This window comes from Melozone crissalis, unplaced genomic scaffold, assembly GCF_028551555.1.
Source record: "Melozone crissalis strain CALT ecotype California unplaced genomic scaffold, PUWL_Pcris_2 ptg000005l_1, whole genome shotgun sequence".
In the NCBI taxonomy this organism is placed as follows: Eukaryota; Metazoa; Chordata; class Aves; order Passeriformes; family Passerellidae; genus Melozone; species Melozone crissalis.
The window spans coordinates 58,507,348-58,529,416 of NW_026535783.1; the positions used below are offsets into that span (position 1 = coordinate 58,507,348).

The following is a 22,069-nucleotide window of genomic DNA, read 5'->3' on the forward strand; positions in this document are numbered from 1 at the left end:
TAGGAATAGGCTTGAAAGAAGATAAGCAGGATATTTTGAAGCTGCAGTCATTCCCAGTGCTCTGTGTTGCAGTTTATAAATGGATGGTACCAAAACATGCATGTAGTTAATTGTGTATTGAAGAGGGAAAGTGTATTACTCTAAAGATGATGGTAACCTTGTGTTGTATATTTCACATCTTTTCATATGAGAAAATACATAATTTTTAAATTAGCTGAAGTGTAAGTATTGTACAGCTTCACAGTGGAAGGCAGATAATCTGCAGATGCCCACAACAGAAGATAGCCTGCCCTGTGCAGAGACTGCTGACAGAAGGGCAGACTGCACTGACACGTTTGGGTGGCACAGAGCAAAATCTTCCCAGGTTTAAGTAACCACAGTGGCACTCTACAGACATCAGCACAGCATGCAGCAGTCTTTGTCTAGTCGGAGAAGAGAGCACCATGTTCAGCCAAGTTTTTTGGGGTCTCTGTTCTGGTGCATTGCTGACAATAAAGTGTTGGCATTGAGCTGCTGGAATTGCAGTCTGTTAAACAGATCTAAGGCTGTGTAGTGCACTGCAATGCAGCTTATGGATTTTTCTAAAAATATCTGTGAATCTAGGCTTCCCAAGAGCAGGATTAACAAAGCTTCACCTACCCAGAGCTGGTCCTGTCTGCTGGGGAGGCAGTCTGTGTACTAGAACCAGGATGCTGCATTTGTGCCTGTGGTTCTGCTAATCATGCAAAAGCTATTGTTGAAAAATCAAGTTTATATCTGTTGTGAGGGGCTACCATTATGTACACATATGGTGGATTCATGTGCAATCTAAAACAAATTTGGCAGTCAGTTTATCTGATGGGAGGAAAATGCTGAGATGAATCTTCCTCGAATCAAACTTGCACATCCTCAGTGGATGGAAGAAAATGGGGTTTTCTTAGTCCTCCTAAATACTGAGATGAGATTGGCATTCCTGTGTAGGGTGATGGTGGCTGGCTCCATGTTCAGCCAAACAGTCTGTGCTCCTCAAGAACATTGCTAGTGTTAGATACTGAATGATAGACAATGTTGCTTTTAAAAACTCAGTAGCTCTTTTATCTGTTTTGTAGGGTTGGAAATGTACAAAAGTATAAAATGACTGACCACTACTGTGAAAACAGGAGTCTGCTAGAACTGTTGGAGTTGACTGAAGTTTAGGACCTCAGAAATTTTGCAGATCAGAATATAAAGAGTCAGAAAGAAATGCTGAATGATTGAAAATACAGGCTAGGTTATGAGATCTGCTGCTGAGAAGTAGCTTATGTGATGAAGTACATGTCAAGAGGTGAAGAGGCCAGTGATGTTGGTGTGGGCATGTGGAAGTTAATTTACACCTTTGGGCTTCTGTCCAAACCCAAGAAGCTTTTGGGTGTGTGCACACATGCTGAATGAGTCTAACTCTAGCTTCCTCACTTCAGAGACAGCCATAACAACCCTTCTTCAAACAGCCTTGTCTGTTGCTATCAATGTTATGAGCACCATGAGGGGAGTTTCAGAGTGACAGACATCCAACCATTTTGGGAATTTTTCTCTGTTTTATTTCTAGGAAGCAGAAGTCAATGAGGGTTTAAAGTGTTTCGGTTTTTTGTTTTTTGTTTTTTTTCCTGGCTCAGAATTTATGACATAACATCTGAGATGCAGAAAATTTTACTGTCCTGAGAACTTCTGTAATCCATTTAATTTAAATACTTTCCATTGCAACAAATTTGTGAGATGTATTTTTATTTAGAAACTTAATTTATTGGTAATTTAGGTATAGTTTCTTAAAATTTCCACAGGTTCTATGGACTTCTTTTTTTCTGAAATGGGAATGGGTAAAGGCAAAAGGATATTTTGAAGAAAATCACTATTCTGGCATTATGTGCTGCAATTATACGTGTTTAAATACATGGGTGGCAATGCTATGAAATTACTGTATTCTCCTGTTGCCACAAGAGGGCTATATTTTCCTAGAATTATTTTTTTTTTTAAAAAAAGCACAAATTTAAACTGCTTATTTTTGTTGTTTTCTCTAAATTGCTCTCTACAGTGTTAAAATGTGAATACAGACTGTCTGGTAGAATATGTAGCATGCAAGAGATACTGATGAGCTGAATCCTGTAAGTAGAGCAGAATAAATTATTTTACATCAGCAAGGTCATGAACCTTTTTTTGGACTATGCCTGTGGAATATGTTAGGCACATGAAAAATCAGTGTCATGCTACATCATGGAGGTTCAGATACAGTTTTCATGGTGCTCTTCAAGGAGATTTTGATCTCAGATATGAAAAATAATATGCTTGTAACACTCTGCTGTGTTCTCAGTGTTTGCTTCCCTGTGGTTTTTTTCAGCTCTTAGATCTTTCATTCTTCAAGGATCATGTTGCAGGCCATGTATAGTACTTTAAAAAGAATTAAGTGGTAGTGTGCTGAGACAACAGAATTAAATATTGACATTATAGAAAAAATGGTTTTCTATAATTAGAAATTTTAATTCTTTTTTCCTTTAGTAAGGAAAATAACTTGAAAGTTAGTGAGTCATTTGTAATAACGTGTCCATTATAATTTTATTTCTTTGTATATTCTATATGTGACCTTTTATTTTCTTCATAGAATAATTACGCAAGTACTACTGAGACAAATTAAAAGGTCTCAGTACAAAAAGTGATGTGCTTATTTGGTGCCACTCACTAAGTCACCCTGTGCTGTTAGTTGTAATTCTGTGCCGTAAGTGTAATTCTTTATCAAATTTAATATTTGTAATTACATTACAGCAAAATACATATTTCAGGGAAGAAAATAGCTATTTGTTAGTTGAAAGGTATTTTTCATTATAAATTTACTTTTCAAACGTCTTCTGATTAGAAAAAAAATCAAACTTCATTTTAGTATCTCTTTTTCCATGGCATATATTTTGTGACACAATGTAGGATGAAATCTTTCCTCTGTTGAAGTGTGGTGGCAAAAATTTCAGTCTCTTAAAAGGTTTTATTTCATGGTTCATGTTAAAAAATGGAATTAATGCTTAGTGAATTGTGATTGATGATTTTTGGCTTTGGTAGAGATAAAATGCTCTTTGTTAAGGATCATGTGTCCCCTTCAACCATTTGGTGGGATGTTACTACCTAGAAAGACAGGGAGGAATGATGCAGTGTGTTTTGAAGCTCAAGCTGAGGTATTTAAAGGTTTAGGCTCTTAAGATTTTACGCTATGTTACAAATTGTGTATGAAAATAATTGATATTGATGTAGTGAATATTTTAGAAATTTCACTTCATGTTGAGATAAATATGTATTGTTCTTTGTTAGCACTTCTGTCTATATTTCCAGATATATACAGCAGAAATGAAGAACAAAATAGGCCATTGCTCATCCTTTCCAAACAAGAAATTACCCAGTCAGATAGGAATGAAACCCAGAGGGGAAGTCCTTTCTACTTGAAATAAGGGACCTTAAAGATCATCTAACTCCCCCTGCTGTGGGCCGGAACACCTCCCACTAGACCAGGCTGCTTGAAGACTTATCCAGCCTGGCTTTGAGCACTGCCAGAATTTGGGAATCCACAACCTCCTTGGGCAACCTGTTTCAGTATCTCACCACCCTCACAGTAAAGAATTTTATCCTAATACCTCACTGAATTTCCCCTCTTTCAGTGTGTACCCATTCCTCCTTGCCCTGTCACTCCAGTTCCTGTCAGAGAATCCCTCTCCAGCTTCCCTGTAGGCCCCCTCAGGTACTGGAAGGTGTCTCTGAGGTCCCCAAACAATCCTCTCTTCTCCAGGCTGAACAGCCCCCATTTTCTCAGCCTGACTTCATAGAAGGGGTGCTCCAGTTCTTTTATTGATCTCGTGGCTCTCCTCTGAAATTAGACTTAGAATGTGCTCCAGCTTTAGGTTTACCAGAAGTAAATAATGGTTTTTATACCATCTTTCTAAAAACTAGTTAACTATTTTTCTGCAATTGTAACCTGGTAAATGGTAGGCAGCTGTTGGAGACATTGGTTGTTTCATCTCCGTGAGTGCTCTGAGTGTCTCTGGGTTTTTTAGTGCTCTAAAAAAGGGCCTCTGGTGCATTTGGCTAGAAGAAAATAGTGCAGCTACAAGAACTGTTCCATTGTATTAGTTTATGCTGTCCCCAGGCTGTTTTTCTTTCATCTTTTCTGCTGGTGAAAGTAGAACATATTCAGTGTCTTACCTGCTGTGAAATACATGACACTAATATTCATGTGTATTTGTTGGAAAGCAGTTCCTTTACTCAGTTATCATAATACAATTTTTGTTATGTTTCTGAGAATTTAGAGCACTTGTACTCCAACTGTCTGAAACTCTTAACTGATGTAGGGTGTGTTTGCTTGTATTATTTCAAGGTCTTGTATTTTGCAGACTATTTGCCAGGATGAGCTATGCCAGTCTGTGATTAGAGATTTGGATGGACAGTTAGGAAACCTGTTATAGCTCCGAGTGTTGCACAGCACAAATCTTTATTCTTTCTTTTTCTTGGAGTCACGTGTCATCCATCCCTGTCCCTTGTCTCCTGTTGTTCCAATCTTCTTTTGTATACATTTTCTTACTTTATTTATTTTTAAAATTATTTTTGCTTTTCTAGGTCTGGGTGGGTTCAGTCACAGAAATAACTGTTGATGACCTCTGTGCAGAAGACAAGGACTCCTCACCATCAGAACTGGTGTATTCTATTACTCCACCTAGCAATGGACACTTGGCTCTGAAGTCTTCTCCAAACAAGAGCATCCTAGCTTTTACCCAGACTCACATAATTAAAGGGCAGCTGGTATTTGTACACAATGGTATGTGATTTCAAAAATACCACATCTGATACCAGAATATACTATTCAGTATATTTGTGTTTATAATCCATTAAAGATCCCATTGTAACGTCACAAAGATCTTGGAACACTGGTTATGTGAAGTATTTATACACTGGTTATACATTATCTCTAAAACTAAACAAGATGTCTGATGTCTATTTAAATGTGTGCTCACTGAGAAACCTTGATGTTCTTGTGGTTCATTAGATAGCATCCTTCTTTCTGAAAGTTTTGCAGTAGGGGAACATTTCCATGCACATTTCTCCTTTCAGAGATAGGAAATCCATTTTTTTGACTACTGTGATCGAAAATTTCCTGAAGCCTTTCTGTCTTGTGACAGTGCAGAGCTGTTCATGGACCAACAGTCTCACAGATACCTGGCATAGTGCAGTGATAGATGATGAAGTTACGGTTCATCTGTGTGATGTCAGTGTCCCTTTCAGGTTCTGAAAGAATTAAGCTTTAAACATTGACTCTTTCTCTTATTGTCCAGAGCTAGAGATCAGGGATTTATTTTCATTTGGGAGAATGTGTGGGGAATAAAAGAAGTTGGGGCAGCTTCATGCATCCTTGAGTGGCAGTAATGGGAAGCCACAGGAAAGAACTTCCCAGTGGGGTTCCAGCCAGAAGAGGTAGGGCTTTCACAGGGTGATAGCTACCTATTTTCTGCTCCAGCTGTATTACTACTTCCCTCAGTTGAAAGAAGAAAGGAGTTGCTACAGAAGGAATAAGTCATTGTTTTGGGATGGAGGTAGAAGAGATACACTGCTCTTCTGCCAGCCTTGAGGCAGGCTGCGCTCCCTTGGGTGCAGAAGTCACTCCAGATTTGTGCTGTGTCTTCATGAGGCTGAAGTATTGCGCCTTATGATGCACTGTCTGGCAAGGTGCATATGTATTGCTGAAATTGCTTTACAATCAGTTGCTGGTGAGCTGTAAGTATCCTGCTCAAATAATTTGGTCAGGAAGTAAAAGGTCAAGAGCATGATAAAAGTGAGCCAAGCTATTTAAATTGTTCCAAGGGAGACTTGGACATGTAAGAAGCCCTATGATTGTAGGACAGTGGTAAGTGTGGGGAAATTAATCTGCTCTGTGTTCCAGAAAGGGTAAATGCACATATGTAGTCCTAGAGAGTGAATCTTGATTAATAAAAGTGAAAAGAACAGAAAATTTCATTTTCCAATCAGTGGTAGTAATTTTTCCAATGAGTGTAGAGTAAATTTGCAACATAAAATTACCTGGGTTGTGTGTCAGATCTTGCAGCTGCTCTGGCTTTGTTGTCTGCTCAACCTTATGGCCTCCAGTGCTTCACGAAGTACTCTGATCATTTCGCTTCTTTGTGTTTCTTGGTCAGTGGTTTTCCTCTCTCCTTCATCTTGACCTGTTGCTGGAAATGTAGTTGTTACTCCCATCTTATTGCCTCTAGCCTTACCTGGGGCCTTTCTTTATACCTGGGGCCTTTCCTTATGTTGTTGCTGTCATTCAATTTTTTATCCCTTTTCTCTGTGTTTCCTCTGTTCCTTGTCACCAGTCTTAGGTGTGTGCTGGCTACTTTGTCTCCTTTGGGAAGTACCCTACTCTTCCTACTCATTTCACCCCTTTCCAAAAGCACAGGTTCTTCTTGGCTGAGGCAGCTCTTCCATCCTCCAGCTACTCCTCATGGCAGTATACAGTTTTTAAACCTGTACGTGGCCATGACTCTTCATTCTCAGTGTGTTTTTTACTGCCAATGAAAGTACTTTGCTTTTATGCCCCTAAATTAGACCTCTCAATTTTCCCTTCACATTGCTCAGCCTTATGAGTTACATTTTGCTGCTTATTCTGTGGTGTGAGTTGCAAATCTTCCTCTTTTTCTCATGTTTTCCCTTGGATTTTTGTTTCTTTCTTCCATAATCTCGGATTGTTCTATCGCCAGTGTAAATGCAAAACTAGAACACACTTTTCCTTTTCTGTACCCCTCTTTCAGCGTAAGAATTCCTTCTCTTTTTCACTCTTGTTTCACTCTAGGGTTCTCCTCTCTCACTTTTGCAGTATGGGCCCTGCCCTTAAACCCTCACAGTATTTTTCTTAGGGGCAGTAATAAATTGAACTCTTGTTGCTGGTGAAGTCTTTGTGCTTGTCAGTACAGCTTTTACAAACCCTCTTTCTGGTGTCCTTTTAATCACCTCTGATCAGACTCATTTTAAAAAATTAATTGTGATAAAATGATAAATATTCCAGCCAACCAGAACTTCAAGATGCAGTTCTGTTCCTGACTGCTGATGACAAAACGTCTATGTCAATCAAGCAGTTGACCTGCCTTAGCCAAAAAAGCAAGAGAGGCTGCATAAGCAGGTTCATTTGGGGTTATTTTTCAACTCAGTAGAAATAGTAGACTACTCAGATGCTTTTTTGAATCAGCAACTGGTTCTTTTTTGTTAGAATATATAATAAAATAAAAAAGTCTAAAATAAAAGCAATATGATCAGATCTTCCATAGCTTCTTCAGCTGCCTGGCTAATATAAGAGCATTTCCTAGGTCTATTTTTAACTGTAAACTCAGAACACACATTTGATTCTTCTGATACGTTGATTTATAGTTAGGCAAAGTATGATGATCATTACATGAAAGTATGTGGTACTCTCTGGCTTTTAGTATCTGTATTCTTGTAGCAATATCTTATGGCTAAATTGGGCAAAGCAAATACGAGAGCGTGGTAATTCTTTGCAGCAGTTAATGTTTCTCTTTTTTTTTGGTCTTTATACCTAATTGAATAACATGGAGAACCTCTGCTTAAAAGCAGCCTGTCAGTTCTGAGATATGTATTTTTACAGGAATCCACTCAGACTCTTGGAGGTATTTTGCTATTGCTTGTGCCAAAGTACATACAGGTCCTAAGATTAAAGGGAAAAATGTGCGTTTATTATGAGTACACATAACCTCTGAAATAGTTTAAGCTATGACAACATACCTTCTTCTGCGAAGCTGAGGTTCAGCGAAGAGGCTAAGGAAACAACCCAAGAGTTTATTCAGACCTTAAAATATAAAACAAAATGAAAGAACATTCAAGTTACCTTTCTCCCCAAATTCCTTCTTTGCCAAAACGTGATTGCCTAGGTGCTTTGGACCCTCCTAAGACATAAATGGAGTTGAAAATTTTGGAGTAATTTTCTCCCCAAGTTTAAGATTTCAGCTCCACCATGTCAGTGAAGAAAGACAAGGGGGCACTCTTGCTGATTTTCATCTTAGGGGTGTCTGGCTTTCACTGAAAACAACAGCCAGTAGTTCTCCCTGGGGAATGTGTTAATTGCATTTTCAATTTATTTAATTCTAATTAAGATACAAAGGCTCTGATAAAAAGTTGCTTTCAGGATGATCTTGGATATATTGCTAAGGAAACTTCTCTGTCTGCTTATCTGGAAGTCACTTTGACTGTCACACTGATACCCCCAAGACTTTGATTGTTGAGATGGAACCCCTTTCTCATCTGGTGGCTCCAGTCAACCTTGCTTGACTGTCTACATACCCAACACTCACACAGTCAAACAAGGTTTCCTCACTGACTTCACTTCAGGTTTCCCTTAGCAGAATCTCAGGTGCCTCTGTCCTTAATTTAATTATTGTGCAACTACAGAGTAACGGCTCTGGCTGGGAGCCCATGACAGGGGACCCTGACCAAAAGGCTTTGCAGTCTAAGCCACGAAAGTCTGAAGTCCTCAGCTCCTGCCATGTCTCTGAGTGTTGGTCCCCTGGCAGCAGGTCCCAGTGCCCTTTGTTATGCAAAGGCTCAGCAGTTCAGGGCTGCTTGCCTTGGGCTCCTGCCACCCAGAGCTCAACCTGCACAGCTCCACTGCAGCTGCACCCAGAGCTACCTGCCCTGAATGTGTTCCTCAACAATATTTCACGGTAGCCAAGAGTGAAAGGTGTCCAGTGTATGTTTGTTTTTTGTGTGACAGAGTAATATAAGAATACATTTATGGTTTTGATTTCCACAGGAGCAATGTCTGGAGGCTTCAACTTTCAGGTGACAGATGGTTTGAACTTTGCACCCCGACAGATTTTTAGCATCACAGCTCAGATGCTGGTCATTAGCCTTGAAGTGAACAAAGGGCTCGGAGTCTTTCCAGGTAGGTTTTTTGAGATGATCATTATTTTGTCCACTTGAAAATATTGCCTAATAGAGAGTTATTTGTCAGATAATTAACTGACTAAACTATGGAAAACTAGCTGGGAATATTTATGTGTGTTTTTTAAAAAAGGGTTAATGTTTTCTCAAACAGCATACTGCTTTTTTGCTTTGCAGTCTTTAACCTTTTGATATGTGCATGCTTGGAGTCATAGAAACTGGCAGTGAAATGTTCAACTACAATGTGATAATAACACTGTCTGCCTAAACTCTGGAGATTTCCTGTTTAGGTTTGTGTAAAATCTCTGTAGTCCATTCAGATATTTAGAGATTTAGAAGGTTGTGATAGTGTCTTGTAAAAGCAATAGAGGAATGAAGATTGTGGCCATGAGATTCTGAATACCACGTGTAAATTTTCCAGATTGCTAGTTCACTTTTCTTTTGTTTTAAATGAATTATAGACAGCAGCACAGACTCACTGAGGAATCAGAAGGCTGGAAAACTTTGATTCATATTTGTAGCTAGTTGATTCAGCAGCTGAGTATTTTTTAATGAAATCATACCATTGAAGGAGTTGATGTGCTAAGAGGTCTCATCAGAGCCATTTATTCCTTTGCATTGGCAAGAGTAATCCCTCATTGAGTTAGGAATCTAACATTTATTGCAGGATTAAAGGAGAAATAAAGATTAGTTTTCTCTCAGTAGTATCTTGCATCACACTTTTGTTTGTGATGCCTTCTTTTTTGTTTCTCTGAATGTGATCTGTAGAATCAGAGAGATACTAAGAATTGGCAGAGTTCCAGAGGTTGTAATCTGTACCTTGATTTATTAGTTGGATATCGAAGAGGAGCACTTTATCTTCTTACACTTCCTGAATATAAGGTGCATAAACAAAGGTTTGCAGCAAAAGCCCCTTAAACACAGGCAACAAAAAATGAGATTGTAGCAGCATGATCTTCTAATTCAGTCAATGTAAATGGGATTCGCATAAATCCATTTACAAAGCTTATCAACCTGCAATTTTGGTGTGTAAGGTTGCCTTGGGCACAGGGATTTACTGGAATTCTATCTTAAGCCAATGATAATTGCAAGAAAAGTATGCCTAATACTTCCATAGAAGGCAAAGTCTTTAGGCTGTCAATCAGTTCTTCCGTTTACAAAATACAGTATTTCTTTCAGCACTGCAAACTGTATTCGTCCAAGATTGCACTTTTTTCCTTGCATTCTCACTTACTTTGGGTTAGCAAAATTCCTTTTAGATGTTATAAAGTGTTACTAGATTTTTCACATGTTCTTTTTATGGTATTTTTTAGAGACATTCTGGAGCTGTATGGCTTTCAGCTGTACTTTGCCATCATGAAATGACTATTACAACAACTAGGGTGCCAAATGGTTACTATATATAAAAACAACAGCCAGTGTCCTGTTAAATTTTATAGCCCTACTAAGAAGGGATCATTTTGAGCCAGCTTGAGAAATCTTCTCTCTGGGGTAGTAAAAATTGAATTATTTTGAAGAATTTACCATGTCTTTGTGATGGGGTGTAAACTATTCTCTAAAGCATATTGTTCTGCAATTTTATAAGAGCATGAACTGCTTTTTTTTGTGTTGGCTATACCAGATCTGTTTATATGATTCATAGATTTTTTCTGTTTTAACAGAAGCTTGTTTTATTCAGCATAGTCAGAAAATTGACTGCTAGATATATTAGCTTTTTCTACTGCATGCTAGATATGTACAATGGAAGGATTTTCTTCTTCAGGAAGGCAATTGCTCAAAAAAGAAATAAGCTGAGTTTCTCTGAGGAGAGTTAAGCCTGACTTGTAGTTAATTGGAAGCAGAGCTGTCAAATCATTCTTGATGAGATGATGAGATGATTTATAACTCTTCAGCAGTGGTAGGGAGAATGCTCATGCCAAAGGATTTTCCAAATCTTAAATGTAGGCACTAAAAATGTGTAACAAAATTACGAGGCACCAACATTATGCTGTTGCACTCTACTTGAATTGATTAGCTTGGCCTTATTCAGTGTCACCTGTTCTTGTTGTGTGTCTTCCTCCTCTGTCTGTTCCTGTCCCCTGTGTTTGGGTGGGGTTTTTGTGATCTCTCCTTCTGTGATTGGGAACACACAGGCAGTGTTCTCACTTCATTTTCTTTCACCCAGTCTGCTGGCTGGCAAATAACCTTCCTCTCCCTGTTGAGGTGTCTGACCTGAGAACTACTGTGAGTGCCAGGGAAGTTCTCAACTCTCAAGTGAGAAGTGGATGAAGGAGAAGGTTAAGTTTGGGGAGGATGCTAATTTACAGAAAGGCATGATAGACTATGTTGTCTCTGTCTCTAGACTGTATTTCAGCCTGTGGAGTTCAGTGAGAGAGGTCAGGTCTGCTAGGAATTGAGGGAGTTTTGTGACAGATGCCCTTGCTCCCCATCGCCATTCTCTGTGATGGCAGTGGTGTGGTACCCTGGTATGGTCAAGAAAAATTGTAGCAGATGACAGATGGTTTGAACTTTGCACTCTGACAGATTTTTAGCATTACAGCTCAGATGCTGGTCATCATCACTATGCTGTGACCATGTTTTAGAGTTAGTCTGTTAAGGCAATAAGGCCTGATTTGCATAACTAGTTGGTTATGCAAATAACTGTGTTTGCAGGTTTATGTGGTCTGATTAACTGTTGTGCTAAGTTGTACATTCTTGGCCACATCTGCTGTATGCAAAAGGTCATGGTTCCCTCCCTTCCTGTCACAGGGAAAAAAAGGAAAAGAAGGGAGAGGTAGGAGACTTCTTGAATTAAATATTGTCTGGGAGAATTTTTCTCAACCTGAGAGACTCCTTCACTTTTCAAAACAGTGGGCACACAGAATGGGAAGGTAAAAATGGGAAAACAGGAAGAGACAGAAGATCTTATAACAGCTCTGTTTCAAAGCAGTTGTTATTTGAACCGGAGCACAAGCAGATGTGAACAATCAGGCTCCTGGTATTAATAATGGCTTTAAAAGCATCCCTATTCTTCACTGTCCTTGCAATGTTTTTTCCTTCTGAATATTATGGCATATAGATGTATATAATACATGTGTTATTTTGTGTTATTCTTGTAAGAGATAGATTGATAATTCAGATTTCAAGTATATTTAATACCATATAGTCTTTGAAATTATGTATTGAAACCTATAAACCTTGTTGCTCAAGGAGAAGATAAAATGTGAAAATGGAGGCAGAAGTGGGGATACAGGGGGAATAGGATGATGGGAATCTTGCTCCTCTAAAATGATCATTGAGCTTAAATTTTAGTTTGCCGACTGTGTACCTTGAAACTGCATTAAAAAGAAGCCAAATTTTTTTTTTCTTTTAGGCAATTACTAGCTAGGAAATTATTGCCCCAGCTGTGTCAAAAATTGTCTTGCTTTGACTAATTCCAGAAAGCTCTTTATAATCTTTAGGACAGAAGATAGTAACCTTAGTAAGGTTAGCGTTGTGCTATGTATTAAAAGAATTTTGTTACCACTCAGTTTCCATCTATTTTAATAAATAATGCATTATTTCAGTTCAGGCTGTTACTTCTGTTACATGGTGTTCTTCCTAGTTTGTTTAATTCAGTACTTATGTTTTAATTTTATTAATGAAAATCCGATTTCATATTGATAAAGTGTACTTTTGTTAATAATTGATTTTGGTTTATGTGTTCATTAGAAACTTTGTTGTTTTGAGTCTTCTCTGAGTCAAATCACATGTCTTCTGTGGCAACTGGGAATACCAAAAACATTGGAGTTTGAATTTGGTTCTAGACATGTGATATAGAAACAGAACTTCTTACACGTGCTCTGATCTATACTTCAGGTAGTTTTTGCAGAAGCCAGTATTTAGCGATTACATGTGCTGAAGAAAACTGCATTTTTAAAATGTGGGTACATCCTACTGTGATAGGCTTTTTAATTGAAAAAGCTGTTGAAGAGTTGTAACCAGAAGGTATCTAGAAAAAGAGTAACCCTGCTGATCTTATAAAATGTTATTAAAATGGTAAGTAGAATACCTGGGTGAGAGTGTGAGTTGTGCATGCAAAACTTAGACTTTTAGAAAAAAATCTGTTGTAAATCTTGTTCCTATACTTCACATTTTTTAGGTTCCAGGAAACCTATTTCACAGCATGATCTGAAAGCTGTAACCAATGATGTGACCAGTGCAGGAAACAGAACTATAACTTTTGTGATTGTAACTTCCCCAAAACTTGGAAGGCTGATCAGAGTAGATTCTGATGATACCACTCAGGAAATCTTCAGTTTTACACAGTCTATGGTAAGCATTTAATTTATAACAGCTAGTTGAGGGGTAGATTGTTACTACAGAGAGCATCTCAGTTGCTCATTCTTTGTGTGATCCATTTATATCTGTTAAGTAACCAGATATGTGACCCATCAGTGCAATCACCAAGATTTGCTATGTCATTAAATATCTGGCGTCTAGTAATGAACACAAGAGGAACCTTTGTTCCCTTCTGCTTGGATACTAGCAGGGTCTTGGCAATTCCCACTGTTTTGCTTGTAAGACTGTTTGTCAAGAAGAGCTGTTCTGGTGCCATTAACCAGCAGTCAGAGGTTGGAAGCTTTTAGTTTTTGGCAGAAGAAGCAGCCTTTTTCTCTATGAAAAGTCCAAGTATCAGATCTGTTTCAGCTGTACAAAGTCCTCATGGCTGTCCCCAAGATGACTTTTATTGACTGTATTGGCTGTGGTACTAAATGTGTGAAGTATCTTAACTGTGATACAGGCTCTCTTACTGAATGACTAAAACGTGGCAGCTTATGTAACTCGATGGAAAAATTCTTCTGCAAAACAAATTACTTGTCTGTGTGCAGAATTTGAATATAACTATCTCTAGCATACATTAAGCTATTCTCAGAAAATTAAAGGGAGTGAGATAAAAGAGGGTCAATCTTCTGACTTTGCTCATGGAAAAACGTATTTTTGCAGATTTAAAATGCTATTTGATTGAGTATATGAAGGAATAAGAAAATCTAATGGCCAGAATTTGAACTTGGGCAGTAAAACCTGGAAAAAGGACAACATTTTTATTTGTTGTCACCAGGCTTTGAAACAACCTGACCAAGGATGGTTGTAGAATGGGTCTCCACCTGGACTTTATAAATCAAGATGAACACAGAATGGTTTTCATGAAAAACATGTTGTAATCCTGTTATACCATTGGTCTTGTTTCAGAAGTTGCTGAGTTTTGTCTTGTTTGATGAAAGCAATGAACTGTATAATGACACTTTACCCTTCTGATCCCAAAATATGTGATTTTTTTGAGTATTAAATGAAACAATTAAGCATGTTAGACAGAAAATATTTCAGCTAAGGTTTTGAAGTGTCACTCCTTTTGCCTGTGGATGTGACCATTATGTGTGTTTATTGGACAGTACCATGTCAGAACATGTCACTTATTCTCTGTAGCTTTAGTTTTTAGTAATGTATAGCTAACTTTCCTTTTAACTTTGTAAACTGCGAAAGGTTTTGGGCTGAAATAATATGTATGCTTTTCTTGTCTGTTGGAGATATTTCTATTGGCCATTTTAATTTCAAAAAAGTAGAGCTGAATGACTTCTTGCAGGTGGAATTCAAGTATCCAAACAAGATTGCTGTTTATTCTGGTAGAGGGTGAGATGTAACAGAGAGAGAAAGGGATCCTAAATAAGCTTTCATTTCAGTGTGTTGTAATCACAGGGAGTTAAATATGAGTGAAGAAAATGGCATTTATGTTACAAACATTGTACATTGTCCATGTAATGGAGACTAAAGCATTTAGTTTCTGTTTGGTAATAAGCTTGAAAACTGATTTGAATTGAAAAACATTTTGCATTAGTGTAGGTCTGTGGGTATTCATTGACTTAATTCTGTGTTGAGGAACTTGAAATTTCACTTTGGAAAAGTAGTTACTCCTTTTGCTGGGGTGCTGAACTCTTCTGTATTCGCTGTGGTTTGTTGCTTTGTTGCCAAAGGGGAAAAAAAACCAGCAAAAAGAAACAGAAATTACTATTGCATTCCAAGGCATTTTTCTTGAACAGATGTTGTTCAGCTAATATAAGAAATTTTTTTGCACATTAAACACTCTTGAGTAACTCAGGAGTTTTTCAACATAATGTTTGAGTTTTGTTTTTCTCTGCAGTACTTTCTGTGATACCTTAGAAGTATTTTCATCTCACAGCAAACCACAGCTTCTTCATTATATAGAGTCATTGCAGAGGTAAACACAGAAATCCTCACCAATTGCATTCAGTTCTTAGACAGACATTAGAATGGATTTGCAGTCAAAAAACTGCAAAACAACCAGCCAATTAAGATGGATAATAAACACTGCTGAATTTAAAGGATTTGTATTATCCTTTATTTGTTACAAAAATTTGCTGTCCTCAGCTTGAAGTCCTAAAAAGGTTTTTGGAAAGTTACCCTGAGCTAACATACTCTTCTGCTATTATTTTTTTTTGTTTTTCCTATAATAGCCATTAAGAATTAAATCAGTATAGAAAAAGCAGAAACCTGGAGATGTGCATAAAGAATTTTATCACATTAGTCTAAATTTTTTAGAGAAAAATTGGGATGTTTTTGGGGCTGCTGAGAAAACTGACCTTGAAAGGTCAGTTTGCCTAGTGATCTCAGTGGGGGCTGTTGCAGTAATTTCAGGATTCAATCTCTCTGTATTTACACCTCAGATTCTATACTTTTAAACTTCATCTCTGATAACACCAGGGGGGTTTTGGTTTCTTTTTTCACATCTTTCAAGCATGTATGATAGAAATGTGTACTAATGAGTCCCTTTAAGGTGTTTGCAGGGTGTGAGGACTATGTTAAAATAGTAAATTTAAAAGCAGCACCATCTCAGACAGGAATCTCTCAGGCAGTTACAAACTAACATGTGCAGGTCTGGTCAGTGGTTGCCTGGGAACTTGCCAAGGATTTAATGGGTGTAGCTGTCATTTCTCCAGGGCAGTGAATGAATTATCAAGCAGACCAGATGCTGAATCTACTGGATAAGATTCAATAAGTAGTCTAGTCTTGCTATCATTAGGAATTCTATTACAGTTCCAATGTATTATAGTATTGATCATAAAATTCAGGTATAGTTCCAGCTGGTGAGAAATAATCTGAAAATGCTGCCTTTTGCTTTGGGGTCTAAAGAGATAAAATGGTTTTATCTTACATGTGCATTTGTTTCTCTGGAGATGTACTGCAGTATCTTGCAATACTTTGAAGCTTGATTACTTACAGTGGACTGATTAGATTCCTTGAGTGTGACAATCTGCAAGGTCAGTGCAGGCAGGGAGAGGACAAACCAGATTCCTTCTCATCTTTTAGGAATCCCTGTCTTGCTGTGATGTAGAAATTTTCCACTGTGTAGTTCCATCACCTTTTTGCTTGTAAGTGAGAGTAACTATCAGTGGTCATTGCACTTCCTTCAGGTTTTCTTAGTCTCTTATCAAGTGTCTTTTGCCATTTGAAGGAAATAACTACATCAAAGTCCTTCTTCAGCTTTCAGCCTTTCATATTCTTTTTCAGGACAAATAATCCAGCCCTGCTAGTGTCCTTGCAAAGAAAACCCAAGACATTGATACTTTAATTTACTAAAAATACAGTCCATCTGACACATGATCACCATTACTAGTTTGAGGCAGTTTCTCAGTGTTATGTATCTCTTTGCTCTTCATGTAAGGCTTTTACTAAAAATTCATGCCCAGTAACATTTCATTACTTTCATGTGTTTATCTGGCAACACAGAGTCCATCTTAAGAGAAAGAGAAATGCGGGATAATCTCAGTGTACATACAAACTGGATTGATGGGCTGAGGCCAGTGGAGTGAAGTTCAACAAGGCCAAGTGCCAGATCCTGCCCTTGGGTCACAACAGCCCCAGGCAGCTCCACAGGCTGGGGCAGAGTGGCTGGAAAGGACCTGGGGGTGCTGTGACAGCAGCTGAACATGAGCCAGGCTGTGCCCAGGTGGCCAAGAAGGCCAATGGCATCCTGGCCTGGATCAGCAATGCTGTGGCCAGCAGGGCCAGGGCAGGGATTGTCCCCCTGTGCTGGGCCCTGCTGAGGCCACACCTCCAGTGCTGTGTCCAGGGCTGGGCCCTCAGTGCAGGAAAGGCCCTGAGGGGCTGGAGAGAGTCCAGAGAAGGGCAATGGAGCTGGGGCAGGGTCTGGGGCACAAGTGCTGTGAGGAGCAGCTGAGGGAGCTGGGGGTGTTTGTCCTGGAGAAAAGGAGGCTCAGGGGGGACCTCATCACTCTCTACAGCTGCCTGAAAGGAGGCTGTGGCCAGGTGGGAGTTGGCCTCAATCTGCCCAAGTAACAAGTATTAGGATGAGAGGACATGGCCACAGTCTGTGCCAGGGTGGGTTTAAATGGAATAGCAGGACACTTTTCTTCATGTGAAACACAGCTGAGTATTTACTGCCCAGAAAAGTGGTTGAATCACGAACTGGATATTTTAAAAGACATGGAACTTGGGACATGATTTAGTGGTGGATTTTGCAGTTCTGGATTAACAGTTGGGTTTGATCTTTCAGCTCTTTTGCAACCTAAACAATTCTATGATTCTGTATACTCTGTGCGTGGACTAAGGTACAAAGGTCTTTTTGAACAATGTTCTCAAGATACTTTTTCTGTCCTTAATGCTTTTCTGCTTATAATTACCTTGCTCTTACACATATGTCTACTTTTTACCTGGAACAGGTTGATGAAGGTGTGATCATGTATGAACACTTACATGCTGAGTCAGCTGCCTGGAGTGCAGAAGATTTCTTTACATTTACTGTATCCTCTCCACCATCTGCTCTGGATATCCAGAGGTTCCATGTTGTCATTTCATATGAAATTGACAGGCATGATCAGAATAGTCATCTTCTAGCAAATACAGGTAAAAATGCTTCACTGTTTTGGCTCAGAATTGTTTTGGATCTGTCAGAGGTCCATTGAAGAATGGAGGAAAAACAAAAATTTCTTTCTCTTCAGTAAGCAGTGACCAGAATACTTCTGAAACAGAAAGTACTGTAGGGTAGTAGCTTGGAGTGCTGCGTTCACTGCACCTTTAGAAATGAAATAGATACATAGGTTTGATGCTTCCTGCTGCTGTAGAAGATATTTTGTTTTCTGTAATGGTAGGTGGAAAACACTATCAGAAGCCTTGAGATACTTGTATTTCTTTAATCTTAGTGTATGCATCAGCCAAAAATACTGTCTTTCATATCTGATTGTACTTTACAAGTAGTGGTAATATATTTTTAGCCATGACATGGAAATCAAGGATACCACAAAGGATAGAGATTTTTGAGCGTCATCAGTGTTTAATATGTAGTTTCTGAAATAGTGCAACTATAAAATGTTCAGTTTCTAAGATTCTCTTTTCATTTCTGCCAGGTGCCATAGTCCAGGAAGGAGGTAGAGTAGTAATCAACAAAACAAATCTAGATGCTTCAAACCTATTGATTAAGCTACCTGATGTACACCGCTCCATGTATGAAGTCTGGTATCAGGTTGTGTCTTTACCCCAACATGGCATGATTGTTGTTGGAGAACGAAACGTTACCAAAGAAAAGCCTAACTTCTCCCAATATGTACTGGACAAATTTGGAATTATGTACATACATGATAATTCTGAATCTCTATATGACAATTTCACTTTTGCTGTTTGGTTGAACCTGAAGAGCAAGCCTGCTACAAAGCCCCATAGTGAAGTTGTAGAGGAGATGTTTAATATCACTGTTTTCCCAGTGAATGACCAATCTCCAGAACTGAAGACTAGAAGACTGCACTTGAAAGTCCTGCAGGGAGATGTGTCAGTGCTGGGGGCAGAGAATCTGAAAGTTGAAGACTTAGATAATGCTCCAGCTGAGCTGAAATACACCATTGTTAGCAACCCCAATAATGGTTACTTAGCAATGAAAAGCAATCTCAGTGTCTCTATAAAAGATTTCACACAAGCTGATGTTGACAGTGGTAAAGTGTGGTTTGTACAGGATGGAAGTTCGTCTTCGGGGGTGTTTTATTTCAGTGTGACTGATGGTAAACATCGCCCTTTATACAAACTGTTCAGTATTGAAGTCGTACCAATTGCTCTCGTCCTTGTCAACCTTACCAATGTTGCACTGCCACAGGGCCAGACATCAGTCACTATTACTGACGTGCAGCTTTCAGCTGTCACAAATGGTAAAAGCACTAAAATTATATATGAAATAACTCAACCACTCAAATATGGGCACCTCATGATTGGAAATGAGCAAGTTACTAAATTTGAGCAGGCAGATTTGTACTCAGGAAGGCTCTCTTACCACCTGACAAATCTTACTGCTTCCAGTGATGTACTGGAGTTTATGCTTTTTACTGCAGAAGGCAATCTAACAGGACAAGTGCTGAACATCACAGCGAAGCCTTTAGTACAAATTGTATCTGACCTGCAGATTTCAAATCAAGCAGCTTATAAATTTGGAAGCAGTGACCTGGATGCTTCTGAGCTAGCCAATTTGACAAACAGCAATCCTAGATTTGAAGTGATGGTGCCCCCCTCTCATGGGAGGATTGTTAAGAAAAGGTTTGTGAATGATGCAGTGTTTGAGGATATTCAGACGTTCACCCAGGCTGACATTGATAGTGGTGTTTTGCTTCTAGACGTAGACACAAATATGACGGGCATCAATCTGTTGAACGACTCATTTACATTTATACTCAGGGCAGATGCTGTACAGCCTGCTGTTGGCTGTTTTCAGTATTCCATTGTGCCACACAGTCCTCCACTTGTGCAGGGTTTTACAACAGAAGTGCTTTTTCTAACCAGCATGACCACTGTCAAGGCTCACTCTACCTCAAAGGATGAGGCACTAGTCTCCTCACAGAATGAAGAGCCTGCAATAGCACCACAGAAGACTGAACCAACCATGTGGCCAGGGCAGAATCATTGGGGAGACCTACATGAGGAAGGTCCATTGCTAAATCAGGCCATGGGAACAAGTGCATCTGTCGAGTTGAAGATGACAAACCAGGTTAATGCCAGGAGTCACAGAGAGCAGGCAGGTGAAAGCAGCCCTTGGTATATTATTATCCCCCTTGGCCTGGTGTCTGTCCTACTCATTATTGCTGTTACTTCTGTGTGCATTTTGTTAGTGTGTCAGAAGAAAGAGAAGACAAAACCTTTAGTCAAAAGTCAAGCAGATGCAATCCTCAGTAGTGCAGATCGATGTCTGGAACGGAGTTTGACTGTGCCCTCTGTCACAGTGACTCCTCTTCTGAAGGGGGCTGAGAGGAGTACAGCCTCTACATTTGTGGCAGTAAAACATGAGCTGCTGCTTCCTACAGTGGCTTCTCCAGCTACAGAAAGGTATCTGAAAAACAGTTTATTAAATCTTGATCCTGAAATGATCCAATATTGTCGAAAAACAAACCCAGCTTTGAAGCACAATCAGTACTGGGTATAGTTAGGCCAGGTTTGGTCATGCTAATTGATGTCGTATGGAAAAGTGAATATATATTGTTGACATATAATTTGCTCTTTATTACACTCATTTATTATAGGTTAAATGATACACTGTGTGTTAGATGAAATCTAAATACTGTGAACCTGTCAAATAATAATAACAAAAATCCTACTGATTACAGTGGCCATGACAGAAGATTTGCAGTTGGTATGTCAGCAAAATTCTCACTTAATTTAATGGGGAATTTGGCCTTGTGGATTTTGAGTGCACCCCATGTATGCAGTATTTTTTATTTCCCATGAAAGGTAAAATAGAATGTTCTGTCATGGATTATATATTTTTATGGAATTGTTGGGCTTTTCTTTAACTGATTTTGCTATAAAGGTCTTTTATTCCTTCTGAGTCACTACTTCTCTTTGAAGAACAAATTGTTTCAATAAGTAATTTTTCCATGATGCTAATTTCAATAATTTCAGTAATTTTAACCTGAAGGCTGTTCAGAGGCCAGTAGTTAAGAAACAAAACTGCATATTTTGACAGGTCACTAAACTTGATATCCAGAATTCAATTCAGCAACAACAGTACAGCAGTGAATAAGGATTCTGGTGGAATACTGTGAGATATTGTTGGGTTTTGTTTTGGTTTATTTTTTCCTGATTTTGTACTGAACTTTAGTGTCTGAAAACTGCTAAAATATATCCTTTAACTCTACTCCATATGGCAAAGATTGAGTATCTGTCAGTCAGCCTGTCTGCTCAATTACCTTTAGGCTTAGATTATATCTGGATGTGCATAAAATTTCCTGCTCCTGAGAAAGGGGTAAATTCTGCTTCCAGTGAAGCAAACACAACCTTCTCTGGAATCTATGTACTCAAGCAGATGGCAGTAGAATCAAGGCCTGGGCTGCAGGCTGCATACTGTCATGGATCCCGAAGCTATTGACAGAAGCAATCCTGCAAGGTAGCATGTATCCTCTTTGGAAGTTTCACAGTTTACCCCTCATGTTCCAGAACACTGAACAAATATGCCGTATGCACTGCTACCAAGTACTGTGTACTCCAGCTTTGCTCTGGTGATAAAGTGTGCAATAATTTCTGTGCAAAGGGAATATTTCACTCTTTTTGAAAATCCAAGCTCAGTAGTGATGTGCAGTCTCTAGTTAAGGCCCAATTTTATTTCCACTGAGAAAAAATAGTATAATTTCTGTTGACTACAAAGAATGAACTGCCTTCAAGGGAATGGCACTGTGATAATAACCAGTCTCTTATTAACAATCTCTTATGAACTTCTCATCTACTTTTCACCTTTAAATTGCTACAGGTTCCATCCAGTGTCTTTGTAAAAACTCTGTTCTCAGCAGTCTCAGCACTGCACCCAGTCAGTAAACACTGGACTATCATTTTTATTTAGGCCTAATTTTATATACCGTTTTCACTTTTATAGAATAGATTTGCTGACCTCAAGATCCTTGGTGCTGTTCATCTCATACTACTTTGTTTTAGATGCTGTTTAAAATTTTTGATGATTAAGTGTTTCTGTCATTTATAGGTTCTAGTTATGGGAAATTTCACCCACAAGGTGGGCCAGATGTAAAGTGTGCTTACTGCTGTGTTCTGGGAGCTGATCACAAGAGCAGTGGGGGTAGTCCTCACCTGTTCCACCTCTGCCATGGGCAGACATGGTTGTGGTGCA

The 22,069-nt window shown here is 38.8% G+C and overlaps 1 protein-coding gene across 1 annotated transcript in view; it reads left to right on the plus strand.

The window, feature by feature from the left end:
* Nucleotides 1-20,537, plus strand: part of LOC128945801 (chondroitin sulfate proteoglycan 4-like) — a 29,224-nt gene extending 8,687 nt beyond the window's left edge. The window contains exons 6-10 of the mRNA XM_054289672.1: nucleotides 4,603-4,801; nucleotides 8,795-8,926; nucleotides 13,046-13,218; nucleotides 17,643-17,826; nucleotides 18,327-20,537. Coding sequence (XP_054145647.1) covers nucleotides 4,603-4,801; nucleotides 8,795-8,926; nucleotides 13,046-13,218; nucleotides 17,643-17,826; nucleotides 18,327-20,377 — 2,739 coding nt within the window. The 3' untranslated portion in view covers nucleotides 20,378-20,537. The remainder of the gene's footprint in view (nucleotides 1-4,602; nucleotides 4,802-8,794; nucleotides 8,927-13,045; nucleotides 13,219-17,642; nucleotides 17,827-18,326) is intronic.
* The last annotated feature ends 1,532 nt before the right edge of the window (nucleotides 20,538-22,069 follow it).